At 44.2% G+C, this 24,882-nt stretch overlaps 2 protein-coding genes across 8 annotated transcripts in view; both read left to right on the top strand.

Moving 5' to 3' along the window:
- The first annotated feature begins 222 nt into the window (after positions 1-222).
- RPSA (ribosomal protein SA) lies at positions 223-6,215 on the top strand. Its single transcript, XM_081106018.1, has 7 exons — positions 223-274; positions 1,115-1,280; positions 2,123-2,241; positions 3,862-4,107; positions 5,137-5,265; positions 5,385-5,550; positions 6,049-6,215. Exons 2-7 carry the CDS (start codon positions 1,148-1,150, stop codon positions 6,141-6,143), a joined length of 888 nt encoding a protein of 295 aa, XP_080962144.1. The 5' UTR covers positions 223-274; positions 1,115-1,147; the 3' UTR covers positions 6,144-6,215.
- An 8,874-nt stretch (positions 6,216-15,089) lies between these two features.
- Positions 15,090-24,882, top strand: part of MOBP (myelin associated oligodendrocyte basic protein) — a 44,325-nt gene continuing 34,532 nt past the window's right edge. For all 7 annotated transcript variants that reach the window (XM_081106022.1, XM_081106023.1, XM_081106019.1 and 4 more), the window contains exons 1-2: positions 15,090-15,480; positions 19,279-19,362. The gene's annotated coding sequence lies outside the window, so the exon portion shown is untranslated. The remainder of the gene's footprint in view (positions 15,481-19,278; positions 19,363-24,882) is intronic.

Raw genomic sequence — 24,882 nt, forward strand, 5'->3', positions numbered from 1 at the left:
GCCGCGGCCTTCGGGGCGCCGCTGGCGGGGTGGGGGCAGGGGGGGGTGTCCCAGGTCACGCTCCGCCCCGCTAGCACCAGGGCGCCCCATCCGCCGCTCCGAGAGCCCGCGCCGCGCCGTCAGTCCGCCTCCCGGAAGGAGAAGGCCTGGATCCGCCCCTTTTCCGCCCGGCTTTGGTTGTCATTGGCTGGCGGCGGGGTATATTAGTACGTCACTTCCGCCCGCTCGGCCTTTCCGCGCTACCCAGGGAGGGCTCCATACGGCGTTGTTCTCGGTGAGTCCCCTGTGAGGTTCCCTGCGTTCCCCCCAAGGGCCACCTGAACCTCCGTCCTGCACAGACGAGGGGCGCGAGGACCGGGGGTGAGACCTGCAGGTGGAGCGGGTCTGGCGGGGCCCGGCGCGCCCCGCATCGGCCCGGCGGCCCGCACGTGGCCTACTGGGCCCGCGGGCTCCCATAGTGTCATTGGAGGTGGCGCTGGAGCCCAGGCTCGGGGCTGGGGTGCGGTCCGAGCTGCTGGTGGGCGCGGGTTCAGAAAGGGGGAGAGTGGGGGATGCACCGCGCTGCGGTCGCCTGGGACCCCCCGGCTTTGGCTGTGAAACCAGAGGCCTAGGCTCCACCTTACACCTGCTGCTGGGGCGCGTCGGGTCTTCCGTTTGGTGCCAATGGTTTTGGGGGAAAAGGAATTAATTGCTCCTGGCGGGAGAGGTGAATTCCAACGCGCCCACCTACGAGGTAGCTGAATGTCAACCTGTTCGTCTCTCCACTGCCTTGGCTCCGCTTATGTTCTCGAATGTGGCTGCTCTCCGCACATCTCTGCTCATCTATACCTTGAGCTTAACTGCCAGGTACCTGGAGAGTGTTGGTTTCATTTCGTTTATTACCCGGCTGTTTCCGTATCCCCACCCCACTCTCCCCTCAGTACGATTTGATGCGGTTTCGTGTGTAGCGAAGTCTGTACAGTCGTGTCGCATCCCACTGGACTGTACGGTCAACCTAGAAGGTGGGCTAGATTCCATTGAAAGATGAAGTTGCTTTGAGGAGTAATTAGAACGCACCTGGTTCCCCTACCCCCCTGGAATGAAAAGGACTAGATGGTTAACTTTTGTTTTCCAGGTTCCCACGTAACTTAAAGGGAAACTTTTCACAATGTCCGGAGCCCTTGATGTCCTGCAAATGAAGGAGGAGGATGTCCTCAAGTTCCTTGCAGCAGGAACCCACTTAGGTGGCACCAACCTTGACTTCCAAATGGAACAGTACATCTACAAAAGGAAAAGTGATGGTCAGTCATTGCTTTAGTGGCTTTTTTTTTTTTTTTCTGCCATTCCACCTTTCAGGGCAAATTTTGACTCGCGCTGTTCTGATGAGAAGTGCTGGGTGAAGTAATTTCTGCCTCTGCCTTGGAGGGCTCTCTACTAAGTAATAAAACCAGATCTCTAGATTGAGAACAGGCTTTAAAACTAACTCTTCTGGCTGTGGCTGGAAGGAAAGGTTTCTGGGCTCCAGTGGAAAAGGGTGGTGGGACTTGAGTTGGGTCATGAAGGTGTGAGATGAGATGCCGAAGCTCATAAGCTGAGTTCCCCTCCCATAGTACCTTAATTTCATAGGTGCTGATAGAGGTTAGTTCAACCAAATTTGGAGGAAAGTCAAGCAAGAGAAGAGGGGATTAGCAGTTCGGCTTGGGAGGTATTAGAAGAGGGAGGATATGTTGTGACGAGAGTGGAAGGCATTACAGTGGGTAAAGCAGTTACTCAGTTTGGAGATGGAGCCACGGAGGGATTTCAGCTCTGATGGAGTTTTAGATTGAATTTGGTGTCAAGGCAGATGAAAGAGTAGTGAGAGGCCAGACAGTGGGCAACAACTCATAGGTATTACTGCAGAGAAAGAAGGTGATGACCTGCGAATGGAAAGCTGCACACTATTAAAGCTCGGGGTGGAGGCCAGTCTTGGCCAATGAACTTCTGAGTGTCGGAAGTGTGCTATATTAATGGCAGGACTTTCGCTGACACCAGTAGAGCTTGCCTCTATGACTGGAGTTGATAGTGGTCTCTGCCACATCCAACTGTTTAGAAGAATGTCCATTTGCAAAGCCAGGTCAAGTGCTAACACCTTTGCTGCCACTAGGCATCTACATCATCAATCTGAAGAGAACCTGGGAGAAGCTTCTGCTGGCAGCTCGTGCCATTGTTGCCATCGAAAACCCAGCTGACGTCAGTGTCATATCGTCCAGGAATACTGGCCAGGTTTGTCGAACAATATGCTTGGTTTATATTATTTAAAAAATAAACATTTGGGGATGTATGGAAGAGTATAAAAATAACCCATGATTTCACTCCAGAAATGTTGAGCGGCCAATATGGCCAATATTCAGCATTTCGGTGTATATTACACTTGCCACCTGACAGTGTGTTGAGCTTCATTTTTCATGTCATGTATTTTCTTGTGCCACTAAACATTGCGAAATGATCCTGATAAAATGGCTCATCGGATTTAATGGTAGTCAAATTTTTTATATTTAAATGAAGTACTGGGTTAAAAGAAATTTTGTTGTCAGCTGCAAAGGTTTTCAACTCTTCCCTCCTGGGAGCACGCCCTGCTTTTCCCTTTTCCCACCCTTGCTCCTAAAATAAAAGAAAAGTTGTATAAGTATGGTGCTAGTCCTCTCATCCAAGTCTTCATAAGAAGCAAGAGTAAGGATCTTTTCCAACTTAAATAAAAAAAGCTTTTTTATTCACCCCATTTCTAATTTTGAAAAAAATGCTTGGCTGTGATTTGAACGGAGCTTTTAAAATCATGGGAGAATCCTTTCATGTTTCATTGTTTAGCTTGACAATAAAACTAGTTCCCATTAGCTTCCAGTGTGTTTTGTGGGGGTGGGGGTAGTGGAGTTGGTTGGTCCCCAGAGGCTGGCTTGTGACTGGGTCCCTCCAGTTCGGTGCCGGGTAGAAGAAAGTCTGCTGTGGAATGAGCTTAGTGACCACTCTTGGCTTCCGTCAGTGGAAATTTACTAAGCATTTATGCTGATCTAGGAAGTGTTGCTAGGTGCTTGGGATGTAGCTGGAAAACAGCCAAATGTGCCTTTTGGAAGGCAAACGGGAAGTAATAAGCTCTATGGAAGAAAAAGGTGAGGGAAGGTAAAGAAAGCTGGCTGTTTCTGCTTTTGTAGGATAGCTGTGTGATAACTTGACCAGAGCTAGAAGTGCTTACTGGTTTTCAGGGACTGTTGTATTGGTTCGTTTAATTTTATAACCCTACTAGAGGCCCTACTACGTGCATGTGCACGAAGTCGGGCACGGGTGGGGTCCCTAGGCCTGGCCAGCACCAATTGGGGCCAGAGGCTGGCAGGGGTGGGGGTGACCGGTGGAGTGCACTGACCACCAGGGGGCAGCTCCTGCATTGAGTGTCTGCCCCCTGGTGGTCAGTGCCCACCATAGCAACTGGACGGTCAGTTGTAAGGGTTGCTTAGACTTTCCTATATGTAGAGGAGGAACCTGGAGGCATATGAGTAATTAGCCCAAGTCACTCACAAAGTGGCCCACGTGGGTAGAAATCAAGCAGTGTGGCTATATCCTCCAGAAGCAAGGGAGCCAGTGAGCCGCAAGGCACCTGAGGGGGTGGGGATATAACTAGTGTGGGGTTTGTTTGTTTGTTTGTTTGTTTGTTTTTTACTCTAGTTTTGTAAGTATTTGTCAGGTAAATGGAGGCCAGAATTGCTGGAATTTGATGCTTCCATTTTTGAGAAAGGGATATTTGGGGGTTCTGGCTAAAGAGGCTGCTCCACGTGATAACAGAACCCGTCACACGTTTACTCTGAGCTTCCTCTGTCACTGGAGCACTGCTAACTCTTAATGTTAATTCTGAAGCGAGCTGTGCTGAAGTTCGCTGCTGCCACTGGAGCCACTCCCATTGCCGGCCGCTTCACTCCTGGAACCTTCACCAACCAGATCCAGGCAGCCTTCCGGGAGCCAAGACTTCTGGTGGTTACTGATCCCAGGGCTGACCACCAGCCTCTCACAGAGGCGTCTTACGTTAACCTGCCCACCATCGCTCTGTGTAACACAGACTCTCCGCTGCGCTATGTGGACATTGCCATCCCTTGCAACAACAAGGTAACTGCTTTTCCATCTAAACTAGATCTTGAGGATGAGTGCTCCAGAGAGGGTTGGGCATTCCTCTGCACATTGTTAGAGCTTGGAGTTGCGGCCCCTGGTGGCCCATTGACTCGCAAGTGTAGGTAGTGTGCTACATGAGAGGCAAGACTTGGCAAACACCACAAGGGTCTCTGGCCCAATGAGTGGAGTTTGATTGTAATTCTTGCTACAAGTGTGAGTTGAATGTATGAGAGCTTTAAGGATATGAAAACATTTGAAAAAGTTTGTTTTCTTCTGCTTTCTCCAAATTTCTTGCTTTACTTGGGCTTCTCAGACATTACTTGGCCTTTCTGTTTTCAGACCAGCTTGATGAATCCTGTTATAAGATCCTTAAAAGGTGGGCTGCATATGGTTCAAGTTGGTCCGGTTTGTCACTGATCTCAAAACCGAGTTTCTTAACATGTTAAGCGCCCGGCCTGTTTTGTCTTAGGGACGGAAAGTATACTGTCACTCACTGTAACTGACATGGTGCTTAACGTGCTAGAGGTTTTTAATTAAATAACCAGTGTCCTGGCACTGATCTTGGGGTATTTAATTTTGTTGCCTAGGATAGAAGCTTGACAGCAGTACTTTTATAAAATTTCAACCAATCAAGGTGGAGAACCACTGATAAATTGAACAATCTTAATCTTCTTGTTATAAACACTAAATACTGAGCCATGTCTGTTCTCTTGGTACCAAGAACCTAGATGATGTGGGTTTGGGTTAGGTGGAATGGGAGGTTCACGCTGTCTGGGGTTGACCGAGTGTCACTTCTATTGATTTCAGAGAGGAAGGGAGAGGGAGCTAGAAACCTCAATGATGAGAGAGAGAATCATTGATCGGCTGCCTCCTGCATGCCCACACTGGCCATTAAGCCTGCAAAACCCGGGCATGTGTCCTGACTGGGAATCAAATCAGGGCCTCTGGGTTCAGGGAGATGGTCAACCACGGAACCGCATCGGCCAGGCCCAAGTGGCACTTTCTAATGCCCTGGCATTCTTGCAGGGGGCTCACTCAGTGGGTCTGATGTGGTGGATGCTGGCCCGGGAAGTACTCCGCATGCGTGGCACTATCTCCCGTGAACACCCGTGGGAAGTCATGCCTGATCTTTACTTCTACAGAGACCCTGAAGAGGTAAGCTTCCTCCACAAAGTCTTGTGGTCACAAGCAAATTGGACACCTTGGTTTATACTCCTTGCAGGTAGAAGTTGTCAGTCCTTATGAAAAAACAAACACTTTTTTTTTTTAACCAGATTGAAAAGGAAGAGCAGGCTGCTGCTGAAAAGGCTGTGACCAAGGAGGAATTTCAGGGCGAATGGACTGCTCCTGCTCCCGAGTTCACTGCTGCTCAGCCTGAGGTTACAGACTGGTCTGAAGGCGTGCAGGTGCCCTCTGTACCCATTCAGCAGTTTCCTACCGGTACGTACAGTAAAGCCTCCATGTAATGGACTAATTTGGGTGAGGGGTGTTAAACCCAAAGTCCATTAAAAATTAACAAGCTAGATTACCTGTTTTTACTTTATGTAGACACGTTTGTGTAATTAAAATGAAGTATGAAAAGTTTTAACTTCACAGTAAAGTTTTCTATATATATATTACTGTAATTTTAAATTTGTACTGAATAGGCCTAGTCACTTCGAGTAAACACGCACATAGCTGAGGTATGGCTTAGCGCATGTCACAACATCCAAGGAAAGTCACGCCATTTAACAACAACCAATTAAGTTCGTCCCGGTATTCATAGCTGTGTTAACCTGAGAGATTGAATTCAGGTGCATTTGAACTGATCTGGCCGTGATCTGATTTTGAAATGTGTGTCTGACAGAATGCGCGGCAGATTGCTGGTGCCAGGGAGGTGACAAAAAATACTATGGGAACAGAGCTGATGGCTTTTCTTTTTTGGTATTTTCTTAACAGAAGACTGGAGTGCTCAGCCTGCCACTGAAGACTGGTCTGCAGCTCCCACTGCTCAGGCTACTGAATGGGTAGGAACAACCACTGAGTGGTCCTAAGCTGTTCTTCCACAAATTCCTAACAGAACGGAAATAAGGTTGATGGAAAATAAACAGTTTCTAAAAGTCGTGTCCATTGTTTCAGTTCTTTATTCCAGATCAAGATGCCTGGAGTTACTTTAGGTGCCTTGACAAGTGTATTGCTTTTCACTTGGGAATTTCCCTGAGCTTTTTTGTATAAGGATCATCATGTGTTCTGGAAGTAGATGTGTATAGCTGCACGTAAGTGCTAACCCTAGGATTATTTTTCCAAGGTTCTGATGTTCTTAACATCTGTATTGGTCAATTTTATAGAATCCAGATTTTAATTGGTTTTCATTGAGAGCCCCACTATTGGACAGTTGTGTGGGCAATGTATGAGTAACATGTGGCATTAAAGACCCACTTTGGGCAAAGGTGGGATATGGTCTTCAATTGTAGAACCACTGGAGGTCACAGCCTCCCCAGCTTTGAGAGGCATCTATTTTCTGTCATCTAGTCAGCTTATCTATAGATTCTGGGAGAGGGTTGTACACGTGTGCAGAAATTCCATAGAATATTGCATGGTGCTCTGTACATTTCAGTTCTATTAAGAATATGGCTCTCTGCTGGGGTCACAGTGCCACTCAGCCAAGTGAAAACCATTGACTTGAATGAGAATAGAGCAGTTAAGTGGTTCCAGATTTGGAGTAGCTGCAATGATTTACATAGATTTTTTGTACCCTTGGAAATGGACAAAATGTCAATGTGACTTTGCAGGGCCCCTGCAGTGGAGCAGAGACAAGGGGGACCCCTCAGCTCAAGCAGCATTAACTTCATAGAAAGTCTGCCATGAGCTGTGTTTAGGAACAAGTTTGGACAAATCTGCCGTGTTCTTCAAAGCTCCAGTGTGTGGAGCTCAAACCCATGACAAGTGGTCAGCACACGTGCAGTAATTTCTGGAATCAGGGTGGCTGGAAAGCAGGGGTAGATGGGGAGAAGGGACGCTGGGTGTAAGGGCCAAGTGAGGGATGGGAAGCTAATTTGTCAGTATGTTTTGTGGTTAAGGAGGCTGTTTAGAGAACAAGGAATAGGAAAACATGGTCGGTTTCATCTAGAGCAGCCGTGGGCAAACTATGGCCCTCAGGCTGGATCCGGCCCATTTGAAATGAATAAAACAAAACAAAAATGACCATACCCTTTTATGTAGTGATGTTTACTTTGAATTTATATTAGTTCACACAAACACTCCATCCATGCTTTTGTTCCGGCCCTCCGGTCCAGTTTAAGAACCCATTGTGGCCCTCCAGTCAAAAAGTTTGCCCACCCCTGCTCTAGAGTGTACATTTTTTGTCATAAATTGACTCCTGCCTGTAATTGCTGAACCCTCCAGGGCAGTGGTTCTCAACCTTCCTAATGCCGTGACCCTTTAATACAGTTCCTCATGTTGGGACCCCCCAACCATAAAATTATTTTTGTTGCTACTTCATAACTGTAATTTTGCTACTGTAAACAATATGTAATTATATGTTTTCCGATGGTCTTAGGCGACCCCTGTGAAAGGGGTCGCAACCCACAGGTTGAGAGCCACTGCTCCAGGGACTACCCAATCTATTCCCTTACTGCCTCGGATCCCCCTCCAGTTCTGTGTCTTAGTGCCCAATATCGCCAAGCTGGAAACCTTGCTGCATTCCTCTTGGGGTACTCCTGGCATTGGCACAACATCAAACAGCCTTTTGTCTTCCACATATAATATAATTTTAAGGATGAGATCTCTGGCAAGGTTATTGTACCCCATTCCAGAAGCCAGGTCCTAGATTGGGAATTTGTTTACAGACTCTTTACCTGACTGGGTTAAACTTGCCCTGAGGATCATCCTCTTCACAGCCTTCATGAGAAGTCGTAGACACGAGACTATTGTAGACCAAGTAGCCATTGCTACTACAGGAGCCATCGACAAAGTAGTTCTTCAGAGTAGTCCCACAAAAGCACCTGGCTGGTCAGTGGCAATTTACACCCCAAAAGAGGCCTCATGCTGATTTGTGATGCTTGTACTACCTGTACATACATCCTTGCCTGCACACATGCATATGGCAAATTGGCCCTGATCTTCGGGCCTACTCTTAATAGGGTTCCCACACCACCCCTTACACAGGATGGTTTTCTAGGCGTACCCTGCCCATTTGCCAGCTCCTTGAACAGTCTACAACAATAATGGGTCCGCCCTAGGTGAAGCTCGCATTCCTGTCCCCTCACGGTGTGCCATCAGGCCATTACATAGTTAAGCCTGTAAAGACCAGCTGGCCAAAGGGCTACTTTGCTCAGCATCTGAATCGAACTAGATAGTTCGTCAGTATCCAGATGGACAGTCTCAGTTGTGCATGTAGCAGGGTTCTTTACTGGACCCATCCTTACACCACCTGGCCTCTGGGAGGGGTGGCGTACCTTCTCGGGGACAGACTAAGGACTACCCCTCCATAGGGGTTTCATCTCTTGACGGGGTCTCATGTCACAGGACCCAACAGGGTTTGCAATTACTGTGACAGGGCTGGTACTGCTGCTTTCCATTGGTAGTTACTGAAACTAGGTTAAAAAAAAAAAAAGGGTTTCCTCCCTAATTTTGTATAAAAAATTTTTTCATAAAAATAGACTGCCTAGTTATGTTGAACATTGCAATTCACTGAAATTTACTGAGAAAAAGACCCAAATTAACCAATATCAAATATTGACATGAAAATACCATACACTATCACCTCCATAGTAGATTCCTGAAATAGACTTTCAACCAAACCTGGCCAGTGTGGCTCAGTGGCTGAGCACTGACCTGAGGTTAGTTTGATTCCTGGTCAGGGCATATGTCTGGGTTGCGGGCTGGATCCCCAGTGTGGGGCCTGCAGTGGGCAGCCGGTCAGGATACTCTCATCACTGATGTTTCTCTGTCCCTCTCCCTCTCTGAAATAAATAAAAAATACATTTTTGAAAAAAGAAATTGTGCTTGATCATTAATTCAAATCTATTAACTCAAATGGCCACAGATTACCTAGGATCTGTGATTTTCTCAAGGCATTTTCTTAAAGCACCAGACAGAACGGTAGAGGCGTGGCTGTTGGTGAGCACAGAATTAAAGGCAGTTCTCTCTTCTGTTAATGTCGGGTCTCTGCTTATTTCCTGTCTCTATTGATAGCGGTGCTTAGACTCGGGGCTCCCCATTGCGATGTGCTGACCTCTGACCAAGGTCCCCTTGACCAACTTTAGTCAGGAGGCCTCTACCTTGGGACGTCTGTCTGTCTTTGTATCATCCCATGTGAACAAGAATCTAGTTGAGTCATTTTAGCAAGAATGCCCCACCCTTGATATCTAATTGAATTCCTCACCCCGCCCATCCTCTCCACCCCCATAGTGATGTCTGCTCAGTTGGGCCTGACTCAGCAAGAATCCTATCAAGTGGGTTTGGCCAGAACACCCCCCCCACCCCCCCCATATTTCCTCTCAGTAATTTTCCATTCACCAAGTCCCTCAACCTGCTCCTGGGCTGTAAATCCCCACTTTCCTATGTTGTCTTTGGAACCGAGCCCAGTGTTACACTGAAGTCTCTTTTTCTCCTGCAGCGGTTCTCAACCTTCTGGCCCTTTAAATACAGTTCCTCATGTTGTGACCCAACCATAAAATTATTTTCATTGCTACTTCATGACTGTAATGTTGCTACTGTTATGAATTGTAATGTAAATATCTGATATGCAGGATGGTCTTAGGCGACCCCTGTGAAAGGGTCGTTCGACCGCCAAGGGGGTCGCGACCCACAGGTTGAGAACCGCTGTCTATTGCAACAGCTGAATAAAATCTGTCTTTAACCCTTTAATTACTGTTCAGCTCTGGTTTTCTTTAACACAGTACACTGATCCATTCTTGTTCTGAGTCTCTATTTTTGCTAGAATCCTTGAATTTTGCTACCCTGTGCCCACCCTTTCCTTCTCTAACAGTAGTGATACAAGGGGTAAAATCCACAAATTGGGCTCAGAAAGTTGAATAGGAGAAGCATGTCACCTTAAGAGTGAGTGTTTTTTTTTGTGTGTGTGTGTGTTTTAATCCTCACCCGAGGATATTTTTCCATTGATTTTTAGAGAGAGAGACAGAAGCATCGATGTGAGAGAAAATCGATTGGTTGCCTCTTGCCCGAGCCTGGGCCAGGGAGGAGCCTGCAAATGTAGTACGTGCCCTTGATCAGAATAGAACCTGGGATCCTTCGGGCCACAGGCCAAAGCTCTATACACAGAGCCAAACTGGCTAGGGCAAGAGTGAGTTTTAACAGCAAGTTGGATAAAGCCCAGTCCCTTAATTAAGGACTATAATGTACATTATTCCACAGGTCATTAGTGGCCAAACAATTCACAATTTTGACTGGGCAGAGGATAGGAGAGAGGAAGAGCAGAGGGAGAAGGAGAGGGGAGAGAGTCTGTGGAGCTTGGGAACACAGGGAGGCTTTGTCTGAGCGGCTGGCAGCTCGGATGGTGCTGTATTCTTCTGTTTACCAAAGTTGGGGACTGTAGCTAAAAAGCTCTAAGATCAAGGTCAAAGTCTCGATGGAGACAGATCTGCTCTGAAAGTTAGGATTAAAGGACAAATGAAGACCCATTTAGGTTTGTTTCTTTCAGTTTTGATCAACCAATTCACTATATACCTTGAAATAATTAAATGGTCTTACAGCTATTCGTAAAACTCATTTTTTTCCATATTTCTACAGGAAAAAAAATAGCATTTTTGTCATGAATCTGAAAATCTTTGGCTTGTTTTTTAAGTCTTTTAAATAAAAAAACAATTTTTACAACACATTGTGACACAAGGTTTTGTTAGCTAAACAACGATGCTCTAATTGTGGATGACTTCATGTACATTGAAGCTTTAGGGTGAAATAATAGAGATGCCCTTATCAGAGTCTTTCCTAAGATAACTTCCCTCTATAAATGACCCACTCATTTCATACTTATCTTCACCAATCTCCATAACGATGTCATACCCTCCAGGCCTTTTTCTGCTTGAATCTTTCTACACTCATATGAAATAGTGTATGTTTCACTGTGAATGAGTATGGATTTATTTTTAAAGTAATGAAAATGTCAGAGAATTTGATAGTGGTGATGTTTCTACACCCTTAAATATATTTTAAAAGCTCTACATTTTATGCCTAAAATTTTGAATTCTATAGTACGTGTATGTTATATTACAATAAAACAATTACTGTGTTTTTGGTTAAAAGTGGCAGGTGAACAACACATACTGTTTCTTCCAAAAATATGGAAAAACGATGCATCCACAATTTTGAGGGAGAATAATTTTCAATCTGGAATTCTATACCCAACAAGGCAATCAAATGTGAGGGTAGAATAAAGCAGCTTTCAGGTATGCAAGAACTAAAACAAAACTCACTTAACACGTGCTCTTTCCAATGATGGCACTAGAGAGTGTACTTCAGAAAATGAGGGAGCAGACAAAAAATGAGAATGACATGGGATCTACGACATAGGTGATCCTTAAGGCAAAAAAGTGCAGGGAAGTTTCAGTCCCGCATCAGACTTTGAGAGCAACCAGTCCAAAAGTCGAGCAAGAGAACAGATTACGAAGACAATAGAAGTAAACAGTTATTTGATAGATTGGAATATTTGAAAAATTGATAGTTATTTGACAGGTCTGTTGGAATATTTAAAAAAGTGAGAAAACACTAAGCAAATTAAAATAAATGAAAGCAAAATAGAACAATTATTAACTCCAGGAAAAACAAATTTATACAAAGAAATGAAGTCATCATAATTGATTACAAAGTTGTGTAGGAAAGATATTTACTTATTGATAATAATATAAATATTGACAGGTATAACTACATTCAGTTGGTAAGGGGAGAGGGAGAGAAAGGAGGAGAGTGTAAGAAAATTAAACCTCAATTGGGAGCCAATAGTCTATAATAAGCAAGCATATATGTAGCTGTTTGAATTTTTAACATTATGGAAGTGAATAGAGAAAAATAGCTAAAATTTGTTGAACGTGTTGCCTTTGGTGAGCGGGGATTATGGAGTGGGATGAAGTGCAAAAGGGACTATTGGTTCTCATAGGCCTTTTGATGCATTATAACTGTGCAAATATTTTGATAAATACTCATCAAAATGAATTAAAAAAGTAGTTACAGTAACTGATGTATTCGTTTGCTAGGGCTGCCATTACATAGTACCACCTAGTATCACTGAGTGGCTTAAACAGCAGTTCTCCAGGCTGGAAGTCCAAGAAGAAGATGTCAGCAGGTTGGTTCCTCTGGAGGGCTGGAGAGAAGGTACGTCCCAGGTGACTCTCGTTGGCTTGTAAATGACCATCGTCTCCAAGTGTCTTCACATTGACTCCCCTCCATGAGTGTCTCTGTATCCAATGTCTTCTTTTTAAAAAATATATATATTTTATTGATTTCACAGAGGAAGGGAGAGGGAGAGAGATAGAAACATCAGTGATGAGAGAGAATCACTGATTGGCTGCCTTCTGCACACCCCCTACTGGGGATCAAGCCCACAACCCAGGCATGTGCCCTTGGCTGGAATCAAACCTGAGACCCTCCAGTCCGCAGGCCGATGCTCTATCCACTGATCCAAACCGGCTAGGGCCAATTTTTTTTTTTTTTTAATAGGACATCAGTGACCCACCCTAACCTCATTTTCACTTGATTACCTTTGAAAAGATCCATTTCTAAGTAAGGTCTGGGAGTTAGGTCTGCAGCCTGTGAATTTGGAGGGGGCACAATTCAGCCCATAACATGGGGGGATTGTCGGTGGCAGCCAGAGTTTCTGTGGAGAAATTATCTGTAACGTTAGCAAGTCATTTAATTTTGGCCACGAATCCACTTGAAGTTCTAGGAGGTGGTGCCCTCTGTGGAACACAAAGCTGCCATTCAAAGAAGTGCCCCTGACTCAGGTGTGGCTCCTACACTGTCTGTCTGGGACTGAGAACACCACTGCATGAGTGGCAAACACCAAAATTTAAATAGGAGTAAAGAGAGACGGCATAATGAGTGTTCTGTGGGAACTCCATACTTTGGTTGCATAAATTGTGCATCACTCCATATATCATGGAGTAGAAGGTCAAAGACAGGACTTGACAAGATTTGCCAGTAAGGACCTTTGTTGGAAAGGTTTGAGAAGCAGAGGAGTCCTTTAGGGAAGAGGTTATCTCTATAATCTACCCACTCTATCTTGTACTTTTAAAATAATCTGAATTCACCAGAGAGAAAGGGGGTGGGGGGGAGAAGAGGGTACAGAGGGGATAAATGGTGATGGAAGGGGATTTTACTTGGGTTGGTGAACACAATACAATATATAGTTGCTGTATTATGGAATTGTACCCCTGAAACCTATATAGTTTTATTAGTCAGTGTCACCCTAATAAATTCAATTATAAAGTAAAATGCAAAAGAAAAGCCTGAAAAATAAAATGAAGTGCAAAAAAAAACACCAACAAAACCTATTTAGACAACATCTCCAGTTGTTTTCTAAGTAGGAAATGTGTTCTTACAACTGTTTCGTAAGCTTCTTTAGGGCCAGACCACAATAGCTAACATTGATGCAGCACTATGTGCCAGGCACAGTTCCAACCAGTGCGACATCCTAACCGGCGTAGTGACTCTCCCTGAGTCCTCCAGAGCCCGTGCTCTGAGCCACCTTGTTCTGCTCCCGAACCCTCACGCACATCCATGCAGTACAGGCAAAGTGCTGGCCTCACAGCAGGAGTGAACCAACCAGCAGACATATGTACCTCGTTACACAGATCAAGAACGTTTAAGTAGCCATGAAGTTAGGGTGCAATGAGATTTACATGGTATGTTTTCAGTCTTCTTGGGTCGCCTCAAGATCCCCTAGGATGATTCTTTTCGCATTACTGTGACAAGAGCCTGGAAAGAAACTTATGACAGTGTTGACATGTAAATCTCTCTCTCATGCAAGGAGTTGTGGGAATTCAAGAGGCAAAGCTACTGTTGGTTGGATTAGTTTCAGAAATATCCTTTCATCTTTCTAATCATTAGTATGTAATTCTCCACATAGAATGAAATTTAGCAAAAGCACTGGTTGTAGGATTCATGACATTTATTTTTTTTATTTATTTTTATTTCAGAGAAGAAGGGAGAGGGAGAGAGAGATTAAAACATGAATGATGAGAATCATGGATCAGCTGCCTCCTGCATGCCCCTACTAGGGTTCCAGCCTGCAACCCAGGCATGTGCCCTGACCGGAATTGAACCAGTCCCAGGTTCGATGGTCTATTCATTGAGCCAAACCAGGTAGGGTGGATCCATGACATTTAACCGAGGGACAGTTACAGGATTCAATGGCGTAACCCCCAAACTCCAGGAAAATGATAAGAAAATGCCATGTCCAAGACTGAAGTCAATATTATGGGGTGTTCTGTTAATTCAATGAGATTCTTAATTTACAGAAATCATCTATCATAGATATTTTTAAAAGTTTTCATGAATTTGAACGTAAATGGTAATTGTTATAGAATAATCCAGATCTAATCTCAGTAGTAACTACACTGAGGTACTCTTGCTAAATTGTGTGAGGGCATGCATGTATGCATGCTAGTCTTGGATGTGTGTATATATGCATGTTTGTGTATGTAGGGAGTGTTAGGGAGGGTGCGTGTTTACTCTGAGTAGAGTGGGAAAAGAGATTCCAAAGGCAGGGATTTGTCAGTGTGATTCCAACTCTGTTCGTCGCTTGTGGGTTTGGCTTGTGGCATGTGCGGTGAGGTGAAGCGCGGTGGGAGCTGGGATGATGTCTGTGGTGGTGTCACGTTGGCAGAAGCATGTGTGGTTTGGTGGAGTGAGTTGGTGTGTGGTTTGATTTGGGGAAAGTGAGTATGGAGAGAGCCTTGGTGAGGGCGTTGGAACGGGGTGTTATGTGGGATGTGAGAGGTGGGAGACTGGGATATGAGAGTGTGGGGCTGACGTGTAGATATGGTTTGTGACTGTGTGTATGTGTATGTTTGTGCGTAATGTGGTGGTAACTTAGCTTTTGTTTGGATTTTCTTTTGCCCTTTGTTTCAGTCTTTGTTTTGTCTTTGTTTGGCCTCTGTGTTGTCTTTGTTTCACTCTTTGTTTAAACTTTCTTTGGCTTTTGTTTGCTCTTTCTTTAGCCTTTTGTTGAAACTTTGTGTGGCTTTTTTGTAGTCTTTGTGTAGCTTTTGTTTTTAAGTGAATCTTGGCTGAGAACTCATCAAAAACACCTTGTGTAATGAAAAACCCGGATATATAATCCCTCCCTATATATTCCGCATGCATTGAGTAGCCTCATCCTCTCAGGCGCCTGGTACAGACGAGGAACCTGTTTCACACAACTGCTACCTGAAGGTAAGGGGATTCCGTTGGTTTTCATCTTACTTCATGTTGTACTTCGTCTCCAGTGGCGAGTGCGCATTTGTGTATGGGCCGTTTCACTGTGTCCCAGGGGAAACCTGGAATAGCTGCCAGGAGTGGGAGGGCATAAAAGGAGGGAGAACGCAAGCACAGAGGACACCGAGGCTATTCAGATGTGGGCAGAGGGCCCTCCTGGAATGTTCTGGCAAATGCCTGGAAATTGTCTGAGCCTGGGAAAGGGCTCTGGACCCTAACTCATTCCAGTCTAAAGCCCCCTGTTCCTTGAACAGCACTATTGGCTGCTTCTTTTTCTCTCCTTTTATAATTTATCATGATTTGAAATGAGTTTTCCTTATCTAGGAACAACGCTTTCCTTCATACAGCCGGTATTATGTGTGTGTGTGTGGGGTGGGTGGGAAGGGGATGGACAGCACAGCCCCAATCTTGGAAGAACATTGTTTCCTAGAAAACTTAAATGGAAAGACATCCGTGCTTTGTCTTGAGCAGAATTTCAAAAATCACAGAGGTGTTTCTTTTTATTTTCAGTTTTGTGGTTGATAGAAAAAGGAAAAGATTATGTGTCAGGGGAATAACGTTATAAACTTGGCTAAAGTTCTAGGAAGAACATGGGGAAAAGAATTTTTAATGCTATATGAATAAATCCAGGAGGCACAAAACAGACTGTTGTCAGATGTGCAGCTATGCTATTTTATGTTTATTCCGAAGAGCAGGAGAATGCCTTGGTGAGTGGATTATAAAAATTACTTCATGTTTACAGAAAAATCACAAGCAGTACAAAAATTCAGATTACTCAAATGCTGACAGGTTACTACATTTGCTTTATTATCCTTTCTTTCTCTGTATACACATATACATATTTCTTTCTGAGCCATTTGAAATTAAATTACAGATGTGATCAAAATAAAAAAATTAACATGGAGAAAATACTATTATCTACTCTGCACACAACTAGATTTCACCAGTTATCCCAGAAGTCAGTCCAGGATCATGCATCCCCTTTAGTGGCCATGTCCTTTAGTCTCCATTACTTTGGAACAGTACCCAAGACAGTCACTCTCTTTCATGCCTCGACTAGTTATTATTTTGAGGAGTTATTATTATTATTATTATTATTATTATTATTTTGATAATCCTCACCTGAGGATTTTAGAGTGGAAGCATTGATATGAGAGAGAGACACTGACTGGTTGTCTCCCACACGTACCCTGACTACCAGGGCTGGGGTCAAATTGCAACCCATGTAGGTACCTTCCTTTGACCAGGAATCAAACCTGGACCCTCAGGTGGACCCCTGGGGTGCACGAGCCAATGCTCTACACTGGCCAGGGTAAGGAGTTATTTTGTTAAATGTCCCTCACTTGGGGTTTGGTCTGATGTTTTCTCATGATTAGGTCCAGGTTATGAAGTTTGGAAGAACTATGCTTGCATTATAGATCATAAATATACAAAGTCACACTTAAATCCGATTGTACAAATTTTTAATTCAAGATGTTGTTTATCTAATGGTTAGTAGGATTTTAAATGAATACCTAAAATTACAAGAAAGTGAAAAAAAATTAAAAATCCAGGTTTTTTTTTCTGATAATTCCCAATATTCACCAAAGTGTGTAAGTGCTGTCCTTTACTTATAAATAGTAATTATAATGATGTGTACATGAACATGATAGGTGTATGGTAAGGTATTTAATTTAGATTCTTTGTGTGTGTTGGATTCATGTCTGCTACTCTGTGAGTATGAGTGTCATAAATGTGATCATTTCTTTCTAAGCAAAACCATCTGCTGAAAACAGATACAGTTCAATAAGAGCTGTCCTGACGAGCCGCTCCAGGCTCGCTGGCCGCCTTCAGCACGCTGACAGGGTGTCTGGTAAAAGGAACTTTCATTTGTTTGCTCGTAAGTGGGAAAACTGTTTGGAGGTGGCTGGCAGTTTTATTATTCTTAAAATAGATTCTTTAGATACAAAAATATAAAGCATTCCCCCCCCCCAAAAAAAAAAACTCTGATGTTATCATAAATCTGAGTTAGGGGGAGTTGATTAATTTGTTATATGATCTTTGTAGTTAAGTGAATGTATTATGGCTTTCACAGGACTATTCCCTGGATTAGGTAGATAAATATATTTTTTCTAAATATGAAATTAGGTTAGAACTTCGGGATTCTGCACATGGTGCTATTTAATGTTGAGGAACCCAGCTTTTGAGAAAATGTAGCATTAGCTGTTATAATTGTCTTATCTGAGCCGTAAAAGTCATCCTGGAGTTGGAGAAAGTGTTTTCTACTTGAAGGATTATGTGTTCCTGTGATGAGCCATCCTGGGGTGGAAAATAAGGGCCTCCTCACACTTAGTCAAAAAAATTGAGGTCAGGACATGGAAGGCTTGAAGGCCAGGAGAGTCTTGTGGCTGGGGGTTGAGTTGCTTTCCACAGTCTGAAGACTGCCACCCGAGGATTAGGTACCATCGCATGGACTCCAGGAGTGACGTCCTGCATGGCTGTGAAGGCCATCTGGATTCTGGTGCTTCTGTTACAATGCATTAGGTAAAACCTGGTGTTAGCTGTGGTTAAGGTACCAATATATTTTAAAATGTACCTGGGATTTTGTTTTTGTTTAGGTTTGGTGAGGCCAGCAAATCAGATGACTGCCATTGAAAAGATAGTTTGTTACCCTGGCTGGTTGGCTCTGGTGCACCGAAAGGTTGCCGGTTCTATAGTTCGATTCCAGGTCAGGGCCCAGGTTGCGCACTCGATCCCTGGTAGGGAATGTGCAGGAGGCAGCCAATAGATGTTTCACTCTCATACTGATGTTTTTCTAAACTCTCTCAAAAAAAAAATTTTTTTTTTAAATGAGAAGTTAGTTTGTTACTCACAGTTCCCAAGAGGAGAGGGCATGCCAGACCATGGAGGGCTAGATGGGGAAGCACTAGAGTCTGCCAGAAGCCAGAAGGGGCTAGGAAGGCATGAGCAAGAGACTTTATTGTACCTTTGTACAGGTATGAATGAGCCAGGCAGGGTAAGCAGGGTAAGCAGGTTTAGGATGGGCGAGTTTAAATAAGTTCAGTGGGGGACTCTGGAGTGTAGAGTTGACCTGAGTCATCTGGTACTTGGCCCTGGGATGATTAGGATAGAGGAATTTTGGCTCAATCTGTGACAGTTTTTTTTAAAATATATTTTATTGATTTTTTTACAGAGAGAAAGGGAGAGGGATAGAGAGTTAGAAACATCGATAAGAGAGAAACATCCCATCAGCTGCCTCCTGCACACCCCCTACTGGGGTTGTGCCTGCAACCAAGGTACATGCCCTTAACTGGAATCGAACCTGGGACCCTTTAGTCGCCAGGCTGACGCTCTATCCACTGAGCCAAACCAGTCAGGGCAATCTGTGACAGTTTGATAAAAAACAAAAATGGTAGTTGGTGTGCTTAGGCTCTGGATTGGTTGGTTTGCATGTAAAAGGCACTCTGAATAGGGGAGTCCTTTGCTGTGTCTAAGAATTAATTAGCCTTGAGAGGGGCAGTCTCTCCAGGAACAGCAAGGCCCCAGATGCCAGAGCATCAAGAATACAGGAAATAGAAGAATATAGTTAATCCCTAGTTAGGGTCCACGTGTGGCATGAATGGGCATAGGGGAAAGAGAGCAGCGTTTGACTCTGGAGCAATAGCATTTAAAAGTCAGGATTCGGATGCAGAATGTGAGAGGGAAGCTCTGTGCACAACGCACTCGAATTGACTACAACCTGAGTAACCAGAACACATTCTGCTGCTTCACTTTTAGGAAAAAAAGAAGAAGAAGCAAATGATACCAAGACAAGCTCATAACAGAGACCTAATCACCAGATGTGTACGGATGAAAATACAGGTACCAGTGAATCTCTTACACTCTTTTGGACCTGATCTAGATTGCTAATAATTATCACTAGTTCAGAAAGTTCAAGTAGAATGCAGAATCAGCAAAAAACTGAGCGATCCAATTTTTAATAAGAGTTAAACACTTTGCCGAAACTGGTTTGGCTCAGTGGATAGAGCGTCGGCCTGTGGACTGAAGGGTCCTAGGTTCAGTTCCGGTCAAGGGCATGTGCCTGGGTTGCGGGCACATCCCCAGTAGGAGATGTGCAGGAGGCGGCTGATCGATGTCTCTCTCTCATCGATGTTTCTAACTCTCTCTCTCTCTCCCTTCCTCTCTGTAAAAAATCAATAAAATATATTTAAAAAAAAAAAAGTCTTTAAAAAAAAAAAAGAGTTAAACACTTTAAAAAACTATTCCAGGTGTTTCTAGGTTTGGGGAGTAGAAATTTGGGGGGGAAAACCCTATGTCTGTGCATTAAGACACTATGACCTAAGCCACCATTTGTCTACCTTTATCAAACCCATGTACTGTACACTCTGCCTCATCCATTCATTGGCACACTGTGGAGCTTGCCAGTACTTGAAACTGCCTCCTCTCTAATTCAAGTAGTGCAAACATCTAGCCCAGGGGTGGGCAAACTTTTTGACTCGAGGGCCACAATGGGTTCTTAAACTGGACCGGAGGCCGGAACAAAAGCATGGATGGAGTGTGTGTGTGAACTAATATAAATTCAAAGTAAACATCATGACATAAAAGGGTACGGTCTTTTTTTTTTAGTTTTATTCATTTCAAACCGGCCGGATCCGGCCCGCGGGCCGTAGTTTGCCCACGGCTGATCTAGAGTCTCATTCATGACCTTCCTTTCTTTCAACTTACTATGTCAGGCACCCTACTAAACTCTGGAAACCACTCACTTCCTAGCTTCCATGACTCTCTCCCCCTTCATTCTCAAACTCTGGCCTCAGTTGACTTAGTTTTTCTCTCCAAATCCTCAGCCCCTATTCCCGCCACAAACCCTCTAATCCAATTTCTCTTTTAAACATTCCATGGCAACAATTCTTGCTAAAGTCACCAATTACTTTCATGTCTCTTAATCTAATGGACTCTTTATATCCTCATATCACACCACCAGTGTCTCAGAATCTTTCTACGAAGTTGACTACTTCCTCTTTTGAAACACTCCTTCCCTTTGGCTCCCGTGCTCATATGTCCCAGTGTCCCTCCTTCCTCTCCGACTTTTCTCTTTATTCCTTGCCAATCACTCCTCCTCCACCTAGACTGTAAATGTGGGGGTGTCCTACAGCACAGTTGTACCCTCTTGTCACCCAACATTCTGCCACCAAGGCAATTCCATCCCCAAGGCTTCATTGCCACCTACACTCCAACAACTCTCAGATTCTATCTCCCGCCCGGACGTCTCCTCTGAACTTTCCACTTGACGTCTCCATCTAGACGCCCCTCTAACGCCTCAACTCCACTGCATCCAAAACTGAACTCATGATTGTGCTTCTTCCCCCAAACCTCCTCCTCCTGCGCATGCTTCCACTGCCCACCTGGTCACTCAAACTATATACCTTGGAGTCCTCCTTGACTCCTCCTCTGGTTTTTTGAATAGATGGATAATTTCAATATAACATGGTAAATATAAAGATGGAGGTATATAAATTACAAAGATAAGTGGCCTTTTATCCAACCGAAGAAGTCTACAAATATAACTGCCATTGGATGACTCAGATAATGGCTTTGGACACAAAATAACGAAAGGGGTGGTCAGCAATCCAGTGCATATCTTAGCTTGTCTCTGGCCTGGTCTCTTCATCTCCCCGAGACTGATGCCCTTGGAGAACCCACGGCAAAGTAATCAACCAGCCCAGCAGGTAATCCGGGTTCTTTCCCTTCGCCCCCTGCCCAGACTATAGGCCACACTGACCCTTAGGCTTTTCTATAAACAAATGCAAATCTGGACGATTGCTTGCCTCTCCTTTATCCAGGAAAAATTACCAGAGAGGATTTGTTTACTTACATGGGAGTACATTCAAAATCCCATCATTTTCATAGAGAAGGAGAAACACAATTCTTTTTTTTTTTTTATTGCTTAAAGTATTACAAAGAGTATTACACATGTCTCCTTTTTTTTCCCCCGCCCTTGACAATCCCCTGGCCTCCCCTACCCCCCAGTGTCTTATGTCCATTGGTTATGCTTATATGCATGCATACAAGTCCTTTGGTTGATTTCTTACCCACCCCCCTCCTGCCCTCCCACCCTCCCCGGCCTTCCTGCTGTAGTTTGACAGTCTGTTCGAGGCAGCTCTGCCTCTGTATCTATTTTCGTTCATAAGTTTATAATGGTCTTTATTACTCAGAAATGAGTGAGATCATGTGGTATTTTTCTTTCATTGACTGGCTTATTTCACTTAGCATAATGCTCTCCAGTTCCATCCATGCTGTTGCAAATGGTAAGAGTTCCTTCTTTTTTACAGCAGCATAGTATTCCATCGTGTAGATGTACCACAGTTTTCTAATCCATTCACCTACAGATGGGCACTTAGGCTGTTTCCAGATCTTAGCTATGGTGAATTGTGCTGCTATGAACATAGGGGTGCATATATCCTTTCTGACTGGTGTTTCTGGTTTCTTGTGATATATTCCTAGAAGTGGGATCACAGGGTCAAATGGGAGTTCCATTTTTAGTTTTTTGAGGAAACTCCATACTGTCTTCCATAGTGGCTGCACCAGTCTGCATTCCCACCAGCAGTGCAAGAGGGTTCCTTTTTCTCCACATCCTCTCCAGCACTTGTCGTTTGTTGATTTGTTGATGATAGCCATTCTGACAGGTGTGAGATGGTACCTCATTGTTGTTTTGATTTGCATCTCTCGGATGATTAGTGACTTTCAGCATGTTTTCATATGTCTCTTGGCTTTCTGAATGTCCTGAGAAACACAGTTCTTATTTTTAAAATCACAAACAGATTAAGAAAGACAAATGATTATAAAACTAAGCACACATTGAAAAATAATATTGTCTATGCAGAGAGCACTTACGTTAAAACCTTAATTCTTAAAATAACCATGCTGAGAATCTAGCCAAAGCCACCTGAGTTCTACATAACACCCCAGAGGATTGCAAAGATACTCAGTTCAGTAAGGGTGTAGGGCACAGCAGAGCCCTGGGGATTCAGACAGAAGCCCTTCTCTCAAAGAGATCAAGCTGGGATCCCAGACATGCAGCCACACTCTTCCAGTGGGACATGCCCACCAATGGAAGTATATGCGAAAGTCACAGAGACAGCCCCAAAGTGGGTGCATCCTTTAATGAGGTGAGACCTCAGCTGGGTTGTTGAGGATGAACAGACGTTCACCACACAAGCAGGATGTTTCTGACCTATAACAGAGTGGGGTGGTTGTGAGAGATAAAGGGGCAAGGTGGACAGGAGGCGTCCTGTGGGCCATATTCACTAAGAAGCAAGGACTTTGCTCTGTAACTGGGGAGAGCCTCTGAAATTTTCGAGTAGGGGAAATGACAAACAAGGAGACAAATCATACCTTTGGTTTCATTTCCTGGGCCCATTTGCCCCATCTGTAGAAAATTTTGGAATTATTTATCCACATACCATTCTAGTGCAAATTCACATTCCATAAGGTAAAAAACAATGTATTGTACAATTTTAGATGTAACAAAAACAATGTCATTAAAATTGCATTCAGAAAATTACTTCTTACATGTTTTCTTTTTAAACTATATTTTATTGATTTTTTACAGAGAGGAAGAGAGAGAGTTAGAGAGTCAGAAACATCAATCAGCTGCCTCCTGCACATCTCCCACCGGGGATGTGCCCACAACCCAGGTACATGCCTTTGACCGGAATCGAACCCGGGACCCTTCAGTCTGCAGGCCGATGCTCTATCCACTGAGCCAAACCGGCTTCGGCGACTTCTTACGTGTTTATCTGGCTTCACTATAATGAGCAAGGTTTCTATTCCTAAAAGATTTGCCAAATATATTGGCTGTGTGCGAAGGATACCCACCTGGGGTCACACGTATTCCCTTTCTAGAAAAGCCCGAGTCAGGCAGTGTTTGTTCAGTCAGAACGGTCTTTCGCACAAGTCTGTGAGAGAGCTGACTGAGCAGTGTGGTCCTTGGACAGCTTTAATTTATCCTTGTTGCCGGAGCCAAAGAAAGCAGTGAGGGTGTTGTTTTGTCTCCCAAGTAGGTTGTCAACCTCAAGACAGTCAGGATCCTATTTTCACAGCCCCTGCAGGTCCTCAAACCAGTTTTGGGTTTTGACAAGATGCTGCTCTCTGGGGAAAAGCACCCTGATTCAGAATAAACACCTGTATGGCGTTTCCTTACCTGGAACTGGCTTCCAAACAATAATCTGTTCAACATTCATTATACTAATTTGTAAACATTTTGGTTGCCAAGGATACAAATGGATAAACAAGGACAAATGGATAAAGATATCCTTAGAGACAGCATGTGATCGTTGCAAAGTTTACTTCCTAGATGTGTTTTTTTTAAAAAAATATATTTTATTGATTTTAGAGACGAAAGGAGAGGGGGAGAGAGAAGCATCAATGATGAGAGAGAATCATTGATCGGCCGCCTCCCGCACGCCCCCCACTGGGGATCGAGCCAGCAACCCAGGCATGTGCCCTTGGCTGGAATCAAACCCAGGACCCCTCAGTCCGCAGGCCAACGCTCCATCCATTGAGCCAAACCAGCCAGAGCCTAGCTGTGTTTTTGCTGCTGCGGACTGATCCACACGGCAGCCATTGTCTTTCACTGTGTAAATCTGCACTTGGAGGAAAGCATTAGCTCCTGGCCTGAGAGAGTTAGCAAGGTGTTGGAAACCGTTATAGGTTCTGATGGAGGTGGTGGATGTAGAATGAACTTGCTTTGCAGTGATTGTGTTTTTCATAGCAGAGGAGTTGGGGTTGAGCAGCCTTCGGAAGGATGTGGTAGGTGGAGGAAACCTAGGCATGAGGGCAAACTTGTGAACCCCTAATTTTTATTCCAACAACAGCTCCTGGTCAGAGCATCCTTGTGCACTCCCATCCTCCTGACAGCCCAGGGCTTGCAGCCTGGATGGTTCACTGAACCCAGCTCCAGCCCAGTCCTTGTTAGCTGAATGCTGCTAACCACCACCTCCCTCACCCCCCCCGCCCCCCCCCCCACACACACACACTCCCGACACACTGATTGGCAGCCTTTTCCCCGTTCTTTGCTAACGTCATCCCCTCTTTTTTGGGCCCGTCAGAGTGGGCACGAATTGACATTTCTTTGCTTTTATTTCTCTTTCTTTTAATCTTACAGACTTAAGCCTATTGGTATATGATAACTGACTTTTATAGATTCATCTTTCTTATTATTTGCCTGGTTTTTTTTTTTTTTAAATACATAGTTTTTTTTCTGTAAACATTCTGGTTATTAGCACCTTATATTTTTATGTGTTCATATATTTTCTTCTCTACTGGTACAGCTCTTTTAACTTGCAGCTTTGTAGTATCTTTTGTTCTATTAAATCATCTTTG

This window comes from Myotis nattereri (assembly GCF_964212035.1).
Source record: "Myotis nattereri genome assembly, chromosome: 14".
Lineage (NCBI taxonomy): Eukaryota > Metazoa > Chordata > Mammalia > Chiroptera > Vespertilionidae > Myotis > Myotis nattereri.